General features: G+C 40.3%; 1 protein-coding gene across 2 annotated transcripts in view; it reads left to right on the plus strand.

Annotated features, from left to right (window-relative positions):
- LOC101175642 (caM kinase-like vesicle-associated protein) overlaps positions 1–16,954 on the plus strand; it is a 31,010-nt gene that overhangs the window by 1,430 nt on the left and 12,626 nt on the right. Inside the window, exons 2-4 of one of the 2 annotated variants that reach the window (XM_023954832.1) lie at positions 7,313–7,605; positions 16,149–16,287; positions 16,375–16,506. In XM_023954832.1, the coding sequence (XP_023810600.1) occupies positions 16,193–16,287; positions 16,375–16,506 (227 nt within the window). In that variant the 5' untranslated portion in view covers positions 7,313–7,605; positions 16,149–16,192. The remainder of the gene's footprint in view (positions 1–7,312; positions 7,606–16,148; positions 16,288–16,374; positions 16,507–16,954) is intronic. The other variant, XM_023954831.1, reaches the window with a different exon arrangement.

Genomic DNA, 16,954 nt, shown 5'->3' on the forward strand with positions numbered 1-16,954 from the left:
TTCTTGTGCAATACCCTTGAAAAGCAAAAGTGTTTTTCTAGCCCCATGTAACAATTCCATTCTTGAAAAAAAAGAGGGATTTTTATGTTATAGAATTTGGCTCATGCAACACCACCATCTGCCCCCTGTCATCACGCAGATCTCTTTGAAGAGGCTCAGCTGTGGCCAAATCCGCAGATCTGGCCTGATTCCACTGTTTCACGTTGCTTTTCCTTTCCATTGAGAATACACAATCTCACATTCAGACTGTGCCTTGGAAGAAAGTCATTTGTTTTTTTCATTAAATTGACCACAAATCAGCACACGCATTAGTTTCCAAAAGACTAACACAAATATTTTAAATGAGAAAGAATCAAGATTAAATTTCTTTTTAAGGAAGGTTAGCACCTAAAGCCTTTACATAGGTTAACAGCACACCACACAAAATAGCTTAAAATCAGAAGATACGTTTTATTCAAAGTTAGGCCACAGGGAGGAGAAGAACCAGTCTCAGTTGCATGATGACACAACTATAAGTTCTCTGGATCACCACATTTTTAGGTAGCAGTAGTAAAGCCATGAAAAGGTAAATATCTGCAGGCAAGTAGGTCTCACAGAACTGCGTTGAGATGAGAGGAGATGAGAACGTTGTGAAGGCCACATTGTCAGTTGCTACGGCAGGATACAAATTTTGTGGAGAGGCAAGTGTTCAGCTGTCCAAAAAAAAATTTAGGGTTGTCTTTTGCCCAAGGACACTTCGACACATGGTCAAAGTTCAACTGGTTTTAACTTTCAATAGACACATATTTTGTATGAAGAGCCCGAAAACGGTTGCAAAAATGTGCGTAGTGATGTGTGAAAGCGAGAGATTTGAACGTGGAAGTCTGACACGCATTTACATTTGTTTACATAGACTGCATCGGAAGTGGTCTCTTGAACTTGTGTTGCCGAGGCCAATGTTAAAGTAACATTATCAGTAATTTTTTGCAGATGGGAGCATTAACTGTATAGGAGAGAACTAGACGGCTTGCGTATGACGCCACCTATAGGAAATGCCTTATTTCCGGCTCAAGCAAAACAAAACCAATTCAGTCGCCATTTTTTCACCATTCGGACCTCACCATTTTGGAGCCAGACAACAGAGATTGGTCCAAGTAGTCTGAGTCAACGTTTCTGTAACAACTATAGTCGTCAATCGTGTGTAAGCGTGTTTGAAGTCCACACCTCTTCCACTCAAAACTCAGGATAATCTGTCAATCAAACAGCTGAGGTGGGGGCCAGTGGGCATCACATGCTTTCACTGAGGCGACTGATTGTCAGTGTATAACTTTTTAACTTGCAATGAAGAAAAAATATTATGAAAAAAATTAGGATTAGCAAGAAGGTGTTCAGAAAAAGGTGCAAAAATGGTTGTTCTGATAAATATAATGACTGAGTATTTCTCTATAGAAGTCTGTGGGATTTTGGCTTCTTGGAGCCAGCAGGTACTTCCTATTGGGAAAGTGAAGGGGGAGGGATTGTTTCGTCCAGTTTCCATCTACAGTCAATGGATGGGAGGTGGAGAAAAGTTGCAATGAGAACAGAAACTCTCCAAGCAGCAGAGCAGACAACAGAACAGGTAAAGATGATAATCAGCAGCGTGAGAGATGCTTGGTGACATTTCCTTTTCAATAAGCTTTTCTGCTATTTTTGTGTTTCTTTGTTCTGTTATCTCATACATGTGCTACTTAAGACTCCTAGCATCAATGTAAAAAGCAAGGTGCAAGCTCAGACAACACTGAGCAAGAAAAAAACAAAATCCAAACCAAAGCAAAAAAAGTTTAGAAACTCGTGTGTTGGACAGAAACACAGGATGAAGTTCCAGAAAACAGGTCAGCAATGAGAAGAACGCACTTGAAGCAAAGCTAGACCATGAAGGAAAGCATGTGGTGGTCACGGTTGAAAAATAGAAGCTTGATTGCAGAGAGATGGCTGCAGCGGAGTACCATTAGTGACCAGTCCTCACTCAAAAAGAGTTAACTTTTGAAATGTTCTTAAACGTTTTCCTCAGACAGCATTTGCAGAGCTGAAGCAAGTTTGAGGGACTTCTCTCCCACACAAACATTTGGCCCTTTTGAATCCTCAGAGCTTCCAGCAATCACAGCAATCAAGCATTTTGATTTACGGTAATATTTATCAATTCAAGAAGTATTTCGACAGAAAGATAGAGCTTTGTTTCCATGCACAGCAAATGTTATCACTGATTCAACCTATTAAAGTTAAACATAGAATAAAGGGAACTTTTTTGTTGTTGTTTGATCTTGTTTACCTTAATTCACCCAAACGCTTAAACTTAAATGTTTGCCTTAAAACATTAATACAATAGCAGAGAATGGCCTGTCTTGCTTTTTACATTTTTTTACCTATGTTCTTGTGATATTGAAATCTACTATTTTGTTATCATCAGGGCTCCAGACTAACATTTTTCACTAGGAGCACTGTGGCCCCTAACTGAAAATTTTAGGGGCACAACCAGAAAAAACTTAGGGGCGCATACCGTAAATCAACATGCTAACCAAATCTACTAATTTCCACTGTATTACTAATAAATACTTTAATAATAGATGCAAAAATTACAATGTGCTGTTCTAATTCAGTGTCACATTTTATTCTGCACTTTTGAAGATGCAACAACAAGGTAAACTGATAGCACCATCGCTGTCATGACAGTACAAATAGTAAAGAAAACTGATGGAAATTTATGTTGGTGACACCAAATAAGTGCAGCCAAGATGCACAATAAGCGTGTTTGAGATCACCCAGGTGGACTCAACGCTGCACAGATCACCTGGTGTGTGACGTATATTTTTGTTTTTGCTTCAACATCTCCTGTCAATCAAGACAAAAATATCACGAGAAAGGGGTGGGAGCAAGCCCCCAACCTGAGCGAACGCAGCTGGAAATTTAGTACTGCACTGACTGAAAGCTGCCCTGATGACTACAAAACAATGCATTATGGGACATGTGTCCTGATGGGTTTTTGTAGTTCAGTGATCAATTAAAATAATGTAAAATACCAGTTGATTAAAAAAGGCTACATACATTACAAAACATTCAAATAGGTATAAAATATATAATAACACAGATCATACTGAGGGAGAGAGGAATGTTAAAACTAAATTGAATGGTAAGGACAACTCCAATTTCCTGTTGTCCTTTTTACGTTTGATGTATTAAAAATACGAAGGGTGGGGGAGGCAAATTTACTGGTAGCACATGTGCGACTGGATGTAAAATTTACTTGCACACTCTCAAATTTTGGTCGCAAAATGCAACCATTTGGTCGCAGTCTGGAGCCCTGATCATGAAGAAACACATCTTTTTCTGACCCGCAGTTCTTCCACGCAGCACGCACCATACATGCATCAATCTGTAACCATGTAGAGAACCCGATCCCCTCATCTGTTCAATGATGAAATGGACAAAAACTGTAGAATCACTGAAATGCAGCTGCCTGTACACCTGTAGTTAGACTAGCATTCTCCTCCAATGATGATGGCTGATTTGGACAAAGTTTATGACCAAGAACATCAGCACAATTAAAGTAATCAATTATATGTTTTTCTCATGTTTGACATTTTCTCAGACAAACTGCTTTGTTTTTCAGAGGATTGTAAAAAAAAATGAAACAAAAACATTCTTTCTTATCTCGTTATCACAACATGACGTAATTCGTTATGTCGTGATAATAACACGTACTATCTATGTTCCGCATGTGTTTGGTTTTTGTTGGTGTTTCACCTTTTCTTTCTGTGCAGGCTGACTGTGACTCCTCCCAGCTGATCCGCGCCCTCACCCGGTCTCTGTGGAGGAGCGTACAGCTGTCTGCACTTACATGATTAAGTTTTCTACCTGTTTAAGTTGACTTCTTTCTGTATTCAGTGTTGGTTCATTTTGTATGCTCGCCCTGTGTTTGTCAGTTCCTCTGTTCCTCTTTGTTTCACTTTTTTCCTCTGATAGAGAAAATCATTAGACTTTTCGACTCAGCCTCTTTCCCTGCATCTGGGTCCTCGCCGACCAGCCCATGACACCACAAACCAATCATAACAGGCCCAGGAGGGCAAGCACAAGCATGTGAGGTCCCACTCCCCATTCACAGGAGGATATTTTGAATGGAGAAATGGCTTCTCTGGGCCAAGAGATGCGCAACTTTATGACTGGAATCTTGGAGCTCCATAAATGTTTGTTTCCCTATGCTCTGAGTTTTTTAATGTCAGAGTTTTGGATATGGATGCCAAGAAAGCAAACAGGCTAAAGCACAAGACGGTTTATTTTGGGACTCAGGTTGGACAGGAAAAAGGAGTCTCTGGGAGCAACACGGTCATAGGCCAGCAGGTGGAGCAGCAGTTGCTGCACAAGAGAAAAAAGTTATATTATCTCCAACCACAACAATGGATAATGACAGGGGGCTTACTTTCTTGTGCGAGGAAAGCTCATGGCAGCAGGAGTCCAAGGCGAGAGGAACTGCAGGACTGTGTGACGCCAAACTACAGACTGAGAAGGATCATCTTGTTGGAGTTTTGCTTGACATAAGAAAGTCTTTCCTCTTAAAAACCCATGGGGAACAAAACAGATTCACAACTCCAAACACTACTGAGAGAGGCAACAGGTCGGCACCAGTAGAAAGCAAACTTGAAAGAGGAAGGAGAAGACAGCTCAGAAGCATGAGACTTTCGGGGCCTAGCAAAAGGGCAGAGGTGAAGAAGGCGACCTGACTGAAGTGCTGTAGCTTCAGGCAGCTGCAGTGTGCCGGCCTTATAAAGGCGGAGTGAATCAGCTGACTGCACTGCTGAGATGAGCTGCCAAGGTGGAGTGGCCCAGAATCATAACATCTAAAGGGGAGAGCCATGCGTTAGTGCCTAACTGAGTGAAGCAGAGTGGCTGACCATCGGCGTTCCTTCAAAGCATTTTCGGCCAAGCTTCTGAGTGTCTTCAACCCATCCACAACTCCTTGCGCTGCAGCTTCCCAACTTCTTTGGCTTTCAGAATGTTCTCAGACTGTGCCAGATTGGAGTTTTGCTGCCAGCACGGTATTGACCGACGAAGCATGTGTGAATGTCTTCTATCAAGGTCTCTCCAGTTCTCTCAAAGATGAGCTTGCAGCTTGTGGCATACCTGATGACCTGGAGTCTCATCGTCAGATGAGACAGAAGACGTATGATCTTAAAGAACATCGTAGGATGGCAGAAATCTACCCATTTATACCAACAGCTCTGGCTTCCACAATCGCTGCAGCCCCAGCACATTGTCATCCTCCATGCCGCCTCCAGAGCCCATGCAGCTGAGATCGGGTCATCTTTTGCCTGCTGAAAGGCAGAGATGCATGGGAGGGGGCCTGTGCCTTTACTGTGGGTAGGCTGGGGACATAATCAGAAGCTGTCCAACAAACCCCAGGGCTCGCCAGGAGAAGGTCAGCTGGTGAGCTGGTCTGTTATTTGGTCCTCTAGACCAGTGTTTTTCAACCAGTGTGCCGCGGCACACTAGTGTGCCGTGGGAGATGGTCAAGTGTGCCGTGGTAAATTGCCCTCATTAACTGATTTAACAACATTTTCCATCTCCAGGATTTCAGTTCTTTGTTCATCCCTACAGGCCCTGATAAAACACTGAGTAGTTAGGAATATGAAAGATCGTAAAATACTTTTTTCTTTGTGTTTATTTGATTCTATTAAATACATTTTGATAAGAATGACGATGCCACGATTTAGCCCCAGCTTCAGCTGTGTCAGGAAAAGTTCCGCCCCTTTAACTGTTTCCACCAATCATTCTTGGGATCTTAATCACATGTCATCAGTCTGACCAATCAGAAGTGGTCAAAGTCTTCACTTCCTTGTTCTGAATTCTGCTGGAAAAGTCGCACAGTTCTAAAAAAAGTACCAGCTAAAGCTCGTCTTTAGCGGTGTAGTTTTCCACAGAATCCGGTGTCGGACCGTGGAACAAGTGAACAAAACAATGAAGCTCAAAGACGCTTGTCTTTCTGCGTTCGCCGGATTATTGAACTACATCTCCCATGATGCATTGGGTTAAAAGTGACAGCGGGAGCGTGTCGGCGCACGAGTCTCTCCTCTTAACGTCTTGAAACAACAGCGAACACAAATCAAAAAGTTTTCAAATCTTCTAACTTAGCTTTTATTACATCTATTAGAAAAAACAGCCGCAACTTCCAGCTTTTTCTGCCACAATTATCAAAAAAATGCTTGTGAGATCATGGAGGGACTGTGGATCAATACAGACTGTTTTTTTTATCCTTTTTTTTTAATGCCGGTGTGCCGCGGGAGTTTTGTCAAGGTTAAAGTGTGCCGTGGCTCAAAAAAGGTTGAAAAACACTGCTCTAGACCACCAACCAAAGTCCTGCTATCACGTAATCATCAGCAGGGAGAGTTTGACACACTCATAGACTCAGGTTCAGATGGTGACTTAATATCTCTGGAGGTGGTTAATGATTCCTGTGGAGCCTTTGGACTCTGATCTAACGGTCAAAGTTTCTGTACGCACCGTTCCTGTAAAATTGACTGTGTCTGGGAACCACTCTGAACTTTTGTTTTTTTATGTAGTTGAAGCCATGAGTCCTCCTGTTATTCTAGACTTTCCATTACTGTGTAGACATCCTCCCCATATTGAGTGGGTTTCTGGTTGGGTGTTGTCGTGGAGTCCCTATTTTCTCATGAGCGCTGCATTAATACGCTTATCGGTCCGTAGTCTACCCCATCCTGAGGCCCCTGATCATACTACTTTTCCTCCAGAGTACCACGACATAAGAGATGTTTTCTGTAAAACCTGAGATAAATCACTTGTGCCCCATTGTCTCTATGACTACGCGATAGACCTTCAGCTAAATTCCCCTAAGGACCTGTATCCCTTGTCCTTTCCTGAGCAGGGGGCCATAGAACAATATATACAGGAAAGTCTTCAAACTGACATAATCCGCCTTTCTTCCTCTCCAGCAGGGGCTGCTTTCTTCTTTGTCAGATGCTTGATTACGACTCTACATAGACTGCAGAGAATTGAACAAAATCACAGTCCGCAACACTTACTTACCCTTTACCTTTACTTCAAACTACATTTGATCTTACAAAGGGAGCCAAGGTCTTCACTAGGTTGGACTTGCATAATGTGTATGATTCGCATGTGCAAAGGGGATGAATGGAAGAATGCCTTTAACACTCCCAATGGACATTTCGAGTATTTGGTTATGCCCTTTGGGCTCATCAATGCACCGGCAGTTTTTCATGGCCTGAAGGAAATGATTAATAAGTTTGTCTCTGTGTGTCCCTTTGTGTGACGATCTTTTCCACAGACCATGATACCCATGTGCAGGATGTCAAAGCCGTACTAGGTCTTCTGGAAAACCAGCTGTTCTGCAAAGAAAAAAAATGAGTTTCATACTGCCCAAATCACATTCCTCGACCATCTGGTGTCTCCTGGATCTGCCCAAATGGGCAACACAAAGGTTTGTGTTGTCCAGGAGTGGCGTACTCCAACTGGCCACAAAGAACTGCAGCATTTTGTCGGCTTTGCCAACTTCTACAGGCGTTTCTTCAGGGGGTTCAGTGACATTGCTGCAACTCATCACAGACTGAATTTGCTAAGGTAAGTTTAGTCTGGGATGAGGTGGTCAACAAAGTGTTCTGTGAGCTAAAAACACGCTTCTCTACAGCTCCTGTTCTAGTTCAACCATACACTTCCAAATAATTCATTGTGAAAGCAGCTGCGTCTGATACCGGAGTGGGAGCTGTGTTATTCGAGGGCATCTGATAGCAAAATTTCCCCCTGCGCTTCTTTCTCCCGCAAGCTCACTTTTGTGGAAAGAAACTATGACATAGGGAACAGAGCTCCTAGCAGTTAAGTTGACTCTTGAGGAGTGGCAGGATTTGCTTGAAGGTTCTGAACAGCCATTTCTTGTGTGGACTGACCCCAAGAACATGGAGTACATCAGAACCGACAAAAGATTTAACTCCTGCCAGGCTCTTTGGGCCCTGTTTTTCAACAGGTTCAGATTCTCACTGTCCTACAGGCCGGACAGAGAAACATCACGCTGGATGCGCTGTCCCGCCAGCACTAGAAGGAAGGGGCGGAAATTGCTGGATGCGCCACTAAACTCCCAGAAACAATTGTGCTGGCAATTACACGCTGGGCCCTGGAGCGTAAGATCAAGAACTCAATGACCGTAAAGTCTGTTACACCTGCTGGTTGTCCCACGGAGAGTTTGTTTGTCTCTTATAGTCTAGGTCCCCAGGTGTTAAAGTGGGGACACTGTTCTCGCCTGACTTGTCATCCAGGAATCACCCAGGCAGCTTTTTTGGTGTCTGAACAAATCTGATAGCCTGACATTAAAGGGCCTATACCATGCAAAATTAGAGCTTTTAAGTAAATTCTAATGTTTGTTCCTTACTATTAATATTCCCAAAGTGATATTTTGATCCATTCACGCATTTCTGAGTATTCCTCTAAATACCTGTGCTCTGAGCACCAGCCCCTCCCAACCTATGAAAACGAGTGGGTCCTCATGAGCTGATGTAGACAAGTGAGAACAGCCCCTTCCAGTAAGAGTCCCCTTCCAGCCCCACCACACCCCCACTCCCTTGGTTGTGCACAATTGTGCAGGTATCTTTTGTGTCTTTTGCAGGTGTATTATTTTGTGAACCAGCGTAGAGAGCCAGGAAACACTCATTCGATTTAGCTTTTAGATTTTGTGCGGTGGCGTACGCCAAAGAACATTCTACTGAGGAATCTAAATTACATTTAGGGATGGATCCTAAAGGTTTTAGAGAATGGCACAAGCAGATGGGTGATATTGAGAAGACGGCTGCAGAAAAAGGAGCAAATTATTTCCTGCTGGAGGTGCAAAAAAAGTAAGCAATGAATTCGAGGAACTGGTTTGAACATGGATTATTAAAGAAAGATGGAAAGGTGTCTCCAGGAAAATGATTTGCATGAAAGTGAAGAGGATTTTTGATACAGAGAACATAATAGAATGTTCTCATCATTTCAGTAAATACTGAAATGTTCAGCCATCACAATTCTGTCTGTGACGGAACTAAAGGCAAATATACAGTATTCACATGCGGATGTTGTTTATTTTCGTGGGAGAAACGCAGCCATTCTGTCAGGTCTTGGATGACGTCATGAAATGGGAGACACCCACATGCCTTAGAGGCATCTCTAAAGCGGTGCCTTAGAGATCGAGTCTTTTTACTTCTGGGTATGAAAAGAGTTCATGAAATTAACTCCCTCCACATGGTCCTCTCAACATCTGTGGACTGAATATGCCCACAAGTCCCTTGTCATCTCCTCTGGTTTTTTCCCCTTTCCGGCCGCTTAAAGGTACCAACCTTCTCTTTTTCCCCATCAAGAACAGTAAGCTTCCACATCTGGACCAGCAGCATTTGTGCAATGCTGCCAACGCACTTGGACCAGTCAATGTTGTTGAGGAACCAAGAAAGGTTCACTGCTGCAGCCAATTGCCACCAGACACGTGTTCCGGAGGGACAAGGTGTGGCTTTCCTCAGTGGATGTGCCTCTGAAAGGGGGCTCGAGGTTGGCACCAGGTTGGCACCAGGTTGGCACCAGTGTTCGGCAGCATGAGTGTGTGAATGTGACTGTGGCTGTGAAGCGCTTTGGGCCTTTAAGAAAGGTAGACCAGCATAAAAGTGATGCATACAAGTATTTGCCATTTACCAATTATTAGATAGTTAACACAAATAAATCTAGTCAAAGAAAAAGAAAAAGATAACAAATGTGAAGAATCCATCGTGCATCCCCTGGAGTTTACATTTTCTCAGCACAAGAAAAATACAAAGTGCTCCTGTGTTAACCACTAGGCTATAGCAACTAACTAAAACATGCTTTCTGCCTTAGCTATTTTATGTGACACAGCAAAACAGTGTTTTTATTGTGAGGTTTTGCATTCGATAAAATGCTGCTTTTAAGTCCGTCTTGGGACAACACAGGACAGCATAAATTATGTGCCACTTTTAAAACATGTATGTATTATTTATGCAGCTTTTCCTGGCCATTTGTGATACCTTCCGCTTGTTGTGCTTGCATGATGTGGAGAATTTTCCACTCGCCATCCATGTTTTTTTATTTTTCAGGTTTGCCTTTGTTATTATAATTTAATAAGGCGTAATGGAAAACTATGTTTTTGTTTGTTTTTATAATTATAATTTTATAATTTTATATATTTTTTTAATTTTGTGAAAGAGAATAAAAAAGCCAAATTAGAGCAAAAAAAATAAAACATCAAAAAAAGGTAAAAAAGGACAAAAAAAGACAAGTGTTCAATAGAAACAAAATTAGCATGCTTTGGCGGCAGTGTTTCGACCTGTATTCAGGTCTTCCTTTGGCCTATACAGCATGCTGTATAACACTATTAAAATTAAAATGTTTAATTTTTATCTGCTAAATTTGGGCAAGCATTACTCCTTGTCATGTGTAAAATCTAAGCAAACATAAATTGTGTGAATAAATATGATTTAAAATATTGAATCTAATAAACAAAATATGTTTTAATGTTTATTATTTAACAGCAACTTTTGACTAAGCAGTACAAATGCATAAGATAAATATAGTAATGGGATTAATAATAATCACAACATTTATTTCCACTTTGTGTGAGCTAATGTAGTCTTTGTGGTATTTTCTGCAGTTAGGGTTAGGGTTAGGGTTAGGGTTACCCTAACTCTAACCCTAACCCTAAGTCAAAAACTGTGAAAAGTAAATTTTATCCAACGCAGATTCTAAATGTTTTTTAGTACTCTGGTCTGGTTTCACTTTCTTACTTAGTTTGTATTTTGAAGGGATTATTCGTCATAATGTCTGTGGAACAAAATTAATTTTCACAAACCATTATGGAAAGAAATAAGATAGTTTATGTTTTTAAACAAATCAAATGGGAACCGGTTTTGGACACAGCTCTGAACTGAGGCCTGGACAATTAAGGCATAGAATTCCAGACCCAGACGGTGCATTAAGATAAATCTAGGTTATAGCTAAAGCAGTAATGGTTCATCTTTCTGTTGTCCTTGAAGCATATTCCATTTCTCAAATGTCCCCCATACTTCAGTCTAATGGAGAGTTGAGAGCTTTCCCCTTCAGGACAGAGAAGGGACATTTTGAACGAGTAAATGGTAATCAGAAATCCTTCAGGCAGGACAACTGCAGCAGGACATTTGGTTTCAGAAACTTAGTGTATCCATCTGTCTCCTTTCGCTCGTATCAACAAAACCTCCATATGGATGTGGCATGTCTAAAAGACAATATTGCCAGTCTGTGCTTGACCTAAAAGGAATGCAATAGAAGAGATGCAGTCCTTTTGGCTAGTTGACCCTTAAGTTTACTTTAACAGCATTATGTCAGTGAAGGTTCTCCGTCATCTGGGTCATGTTATCACAGGATTCTTTTCTTCAGATTAACTGGACTTTAAATGTGCATTTAGAAGATGTTTGCTGCTCACCTGAGTAGCTTCTTCAGTTGCTGCTTTAAAAGTGTAGCAAAAAAATAAAAAAATAAATGAGCTTTTTCTTTTCCTGAACAATTATGTCAATATTTTTGCATCTTAAACACATGTTGTGAGTAAAAACGTATGAAATCAAACAACGTATCATCATTGATATGAGCCATATCTCTCAAAAATATGATTCTGCAAAAATCTATTCAAGGATTTTTTTTAAAGAGTTTAAAAAACATCCCAATTCCCAAAACTTTGAATTTTCTGTCAACTCTTGGATGTCATGGGCTTTACAGAGTGGGCTGCTGTTTCTAACCATCTGTTCTTTCAGTCCAGAATCTGTCCTTTCTTGTCTTCAAAGGAATTTCCTCTTTCCTTCAGGTCTAAGTGACATGCTAGGCACTTTTGGCTCCTCAGTGTTGTGCTATCTTTTTGTGGATGACTTCTTTAGCTTCCTCAAAATAAAGATCAGAGCATTCCTCTATCAAACAGACCAGTTTTTGTGTCAGGATATTGCTGGGTTTGAAATCGTTGGGTCTGCATGTATCTGTATGCATGTTTTGTTGTGCGTTGTGTTGATTCTATGTCGCTCCACTGGTCCCACAGGAGGACTGACGACACTGGGGAAACTATTAAAAATTGGTCCACAGACACACAGTCCACCTCCTTAAAACAAGGAAAATAATCATTTAAAACTGATTTCATTATCATAACTTACCATTTTTAGTACTCTGTGAAACTGCCAATATTCCAAAAATTGAATGAATAAAATATTAGGGTATGAAATCTGCATAGTATTACTATTCACATAGTATAAGTAAGTTGTGATTTTTTTTTTTTTAACTCTTCAGTAAAAGCCGCAGCTCTAAAAATGGATTTGTTTGTGCCTCACAGTAAGATAAAAACTGCTATTCAGTAATTTGTAAAATAGCTCTGGATGAGATAGCTCTGAGAAATCTTTGCCTTTGGTCTTGACGGAGGCCACAGACAATAAGAATGTCTCTACACCCACTCCTTTGTACAGACTTCCATTCCTGTTGTAAGACTTGCCAAAAAAAGAGACACTCCACTTCCATGTGGAACCTGCATCGTTATGAAGTCTTTAGTTGTTGTCACTTCAAACTTCATGACTCCAACTCCATGAATATCTATCTATCTATCTATCTATCTATCTATCTATCTATCTATCTATCTATCTATCTATCTATCTATCTATCTATCTATCTATCTATCTATCTATCTATCTATCTATCTATCTATCTATCTATCTATCTATCTATCTATCTATCTATCTATCTATCTATCTATCTATCTATCTATCTATCTATCTATCTATCGATCTATCTATGGATCTATATATATATTATATATATATATTAGGGCTGCACGGTATGAGGAATACCTGCAATATGCAATATTAGTGATCAATAATGCGGTGACAATATAACTTGAGGTATGTGAACAAATAGTAAAACAACCAAAAACATAGTTTCCATTTCACTGAAACAGTTTAAAAACTACACTCCAAATGACCCTCGTCTACATAGGAGGCGAACATCTAACAAACAACAAAAAAGAGCTCCATCCGATTGATCAACAATGTGAAGGGGTGGATCTGATTGGTCAAATGCATAAACTGATTTATTTGATTCGTTAAATACTTCAAGCTGCCATAAGCTTGGTTTAGCACATTTAAGGTAACCATTTATTGGAATTTTTGCAGCCTTTTGCGATATGCGTATTGCACAGCTTGAATTTGAAAGCAAAAGATATGGATGCTATTTGTGCATCCACTTGTCAACTTGTATAGCCTCTCTTTCCCCTTCATGTTCAGCTTGGCCATTAGGGCATTAGTGAAATGCCTTAAGAAAAACAAATTGCACCTTAAATCCATTTTTTGATAAATGCAGGACTTGTCACAGACGAAATGTAACCTTTACAGTAACAATACACAATAAAATGTAGACTTGAGGTTCTGATTGGTGTCACTGATGCAAAAGGGTGGAACTGCTTTCCATCTGCACGGTTTTATTTGTAGATCTAAAAAAGACATGTTGGGGTAGATTGATAACTGAAATCCACATAATGCAGTCCCAAGACAAACTGAGGACTTTGAATACAAAATGCCAAAAATATGCCTTAGGGTGCTGGAGGGATCATTATCAAACCAGAAAAAAAAGCAAATGACAACATGCAGTCTGAGAAAAAGATCAGACATTGAAAAATCTGAAAAATCACAAAGCACCAGAACAAAGCAGAAGATAAGAACGTGTGCTTTTCACTTATTCTAAAAAGCAGTTCTGACATTACATTTAACCTTTTAACCATATTAGTTCCGTTATCTCACATGTGCATTTTGGAGGTCAGATGAAAATTACATTACAAATTGAAACTGAAATAAATAAGCATAACCAACATACATTTGCATTTTTCTTCAAATCTAAAGTGCAACAATAAGGGGAAAGGTGAGCAGCATGTGGCTCCGGAGTCTGATGTTGGAGACTCCTGCCATTGCAGCTTTAGACATAAAGTTAGTTGCTTGTTCTTTGCGTTAGCTTAGCAAATTTAGCTTTGTATCCTCGAATAATCCTCATGCTCTATCTGTTAGCACATTGCGAGCTAATTTGTTATGCGCCTTGGTTAACAAACACGTCTGAGTACTATAGTGTTATCTAATGGAAATATATTCAATTAGCCAGAATGATCTAAACCTATAAACGATGATTAAACACATGAGCAAACGTAATTTTAAGATTAACAACTTACCTTAAACTTGTAGTAACGTTTGTGTGCTTCTTCTTCTTCTTCTTCTGGTGTTAACTAATGGCAGGTGGCAAACAACAGGGTGGGGCATTACCACCACCACCTGGTCCGGAGTGTGGGTCGAGAGATGTATTTCAACAACAAAGTAGATGTCCTACCTACCCTAGGCACTTTACATTCTCCCTGTCAGGCGTGTCTTCCTTAAAAACTGAAACAAATATACAAAACACTGTTTGTTATCCAAATGTCATTAGTATTTTGTATTGAATTTGTTTTCTGAGTGTGGCCCTGTGTCTTTCGTAGCATTGACATTTGGATCTGCGAACCCTGTTCTTGTCAGAGTGCCTCTCAGTTTCTGTTTTACTTCTTTTTAGTAAAACACTCCTGGTACTCTGAGAGTTTGGCTACACTGAGAGTTCCAGAACTGTTTCTTAACAGAGCTTGAGAGTAATCAAGCTTTCAAATTTTAATCTGTATTGTGTTCCATTAAAAAGGCTGTTTAGTGTGATTCTGAGACGCACACCTCTTTTCAGCTCCAGATACATCACCTATGTTTGAAGAAATTGATTATTCACACGTAATTTTCTGAATATGTGTGGCCAAGTGCTGAACTTTTTTTCTTGACTGCACGGACCCAGAGGCAGAGTAACGGTTAGGGTTAGGTTCATAGGTCCGGCCAACAACAACATTTAGCGTCGGACTCGCTTGAAATGGCGGCTAGGTAGCTCGTTTGGTAAGGTAAGTGGCTACAAAGCAGGAATCCAGGGGGATAAACAATGGTACTGGGTCAATTACCATATTAATGGCAAGCAATTAACATCACCCAGTGAGGGTCCTTAGGCAAGACCCTTTACGCTACTGCCTCCCGAGCGCAGTTAGGCTGCAGCTCAACACTTCCCCAGGGGATGGGTCAAATGCGGAGAAGAATTTCCCCATTGTGGGAAAAAATAAAGTATCAATTATTATTATTATTAAATATGTGTCTGCACTATAGCAATCTGCTTCTTGGCTGCAAGTGTTACATAAGTTTCCATTCGTTTTGTGCTTGGTTGCACATGAATATAAGCACATAACATCAGCCTCTTTTAAAACCTCTGATAGTACAAAACTTTATCCAATTTTAAGACATTTATTAGACTTTTTCACCTTGATCTGGAATTTTTCTTTCAAATAATTTTTGACTGTATTATATACAGACTGATATGAAGATTGTATCTCCAAGCTGATTGCACAACTTTACAATAGTATATTTAATTTATAAATTCAAAGAAAAAGCATGAATTTGTTGACTGATAGGTACGTTTGATGCTTTATGTGCAGCGGCGTGTAAAGCTTAGTGAGGAAATGGAACGATGCACATGACATTCTGTGTAATTACTTTACATCAATAGATTCGTAGAAACTGGACAGGATTCATTATAAACTTCAACAAAAGTTACAGCTACCTGTATAATACAGGGAAATTTCCTCTGAGTTTTCCTCAATGAAATCATAAATGCTGCAGCAGTTGCTGCAGTGCTGCCGGCTCACTGCGGGCTGAATCCCAGCAGTCTTACCGAGTTTGCTATAGACAATATTGACGTTATTTTTAATGTGATTTTATTCAACCTTGTTGTTGTTTCTGCAGTGTTGGTAAATTCTGCGCTTTCAAAACTCTCACTTTGTATTTTTCTCGGATTTGAAACTGAAAAAGTGCCAGGTGCTTTGCAAATGTGTGCACTGATTTATTGCTTCTATTAGTGCATCACCACAACAACACCTTCTTCTGTTAATCATATTTTCATGAATAATGAAGGATGAATGCTACAAAATTCTTGTTGTTTTATCGTCCTTATTAAACCACATGTTCAAGTCATAAGTAAAACTGCACTTGATGGTTCACTGTTCAGGTAGAAACCAAGAGGATGTTATGTGTTGGCAGGTTGTGTTGTGACAGGATACTCCCCAGCAAGGGCAGAAGCTGCCATGCCCTTTGGTTGTCTGACACTCGGAGAGAAGAAGGATTACAACAGTCCCTCAGAAGTGACGGACAAGTATGACCTTGGACAAATTGTTAAAACGTGAGTGCGTCCGTGTGCTTTCAGACACCTCCAGCCGGGTCGGTTTCTGTCCTGTAACATGACGTGTGCTCGCTGTCTTCTTCACAGAGAGGAGTTTTGTGAGATTTTCCGAGCAAAGGACAGGAACACCTTGAAAATGTACACGTGTAAAAAATTCCACAAAAAGGATGGACGGAAAGTGAGGAAAGCTGGCAAGAATGAGATCATGATCCTAAAGATGTAAGTAAGAGGATTTTTCGTTGGGGCAACCCGACAGACGAAGAAAGACGGGTCGATTTGATCATACATATATTTGCAGATTTTCATTACGAGAAATACACTAGAGTTGCACAAAAACAACACTATACCAACAGTTACTAATTCAAAATCTTTAAAAACAGGAAAGTAGATTAAATTTGCTTGTTTAAAAAATAATCTGATTTACTTTTAATTTATTTTTTAAGTTAGAATTCATATGGGACAAAGTCCTCTACCAGAAACTACAACAAAACACTGAAACTTGTCATATTATTATGTGATCATGTACTTTTATAGGAATTATGACATCCTGTTGTTGCGCAACAGAGGGAGCGCTCCGCATCCGAGTTCCTGAGCCCACCACCCCTCCCCTCTCTTTCTCACACACGCGAGCTGCGTGTGTGACAGGAGACAGGACTGCAGCTGCAGA

This window comes from Oryzias latipes, chromosome 5, assembly GCF_002234675.1.
Source record: "Oryzias latipes chromosome 5, ASM223467v1".
Lineage (NCBI taxonomy): Eukaryota > Metazoa > Chordata > Actinopteri > Beloniformes > Adrianichthyidae > Oryzias > Oryzias latipes.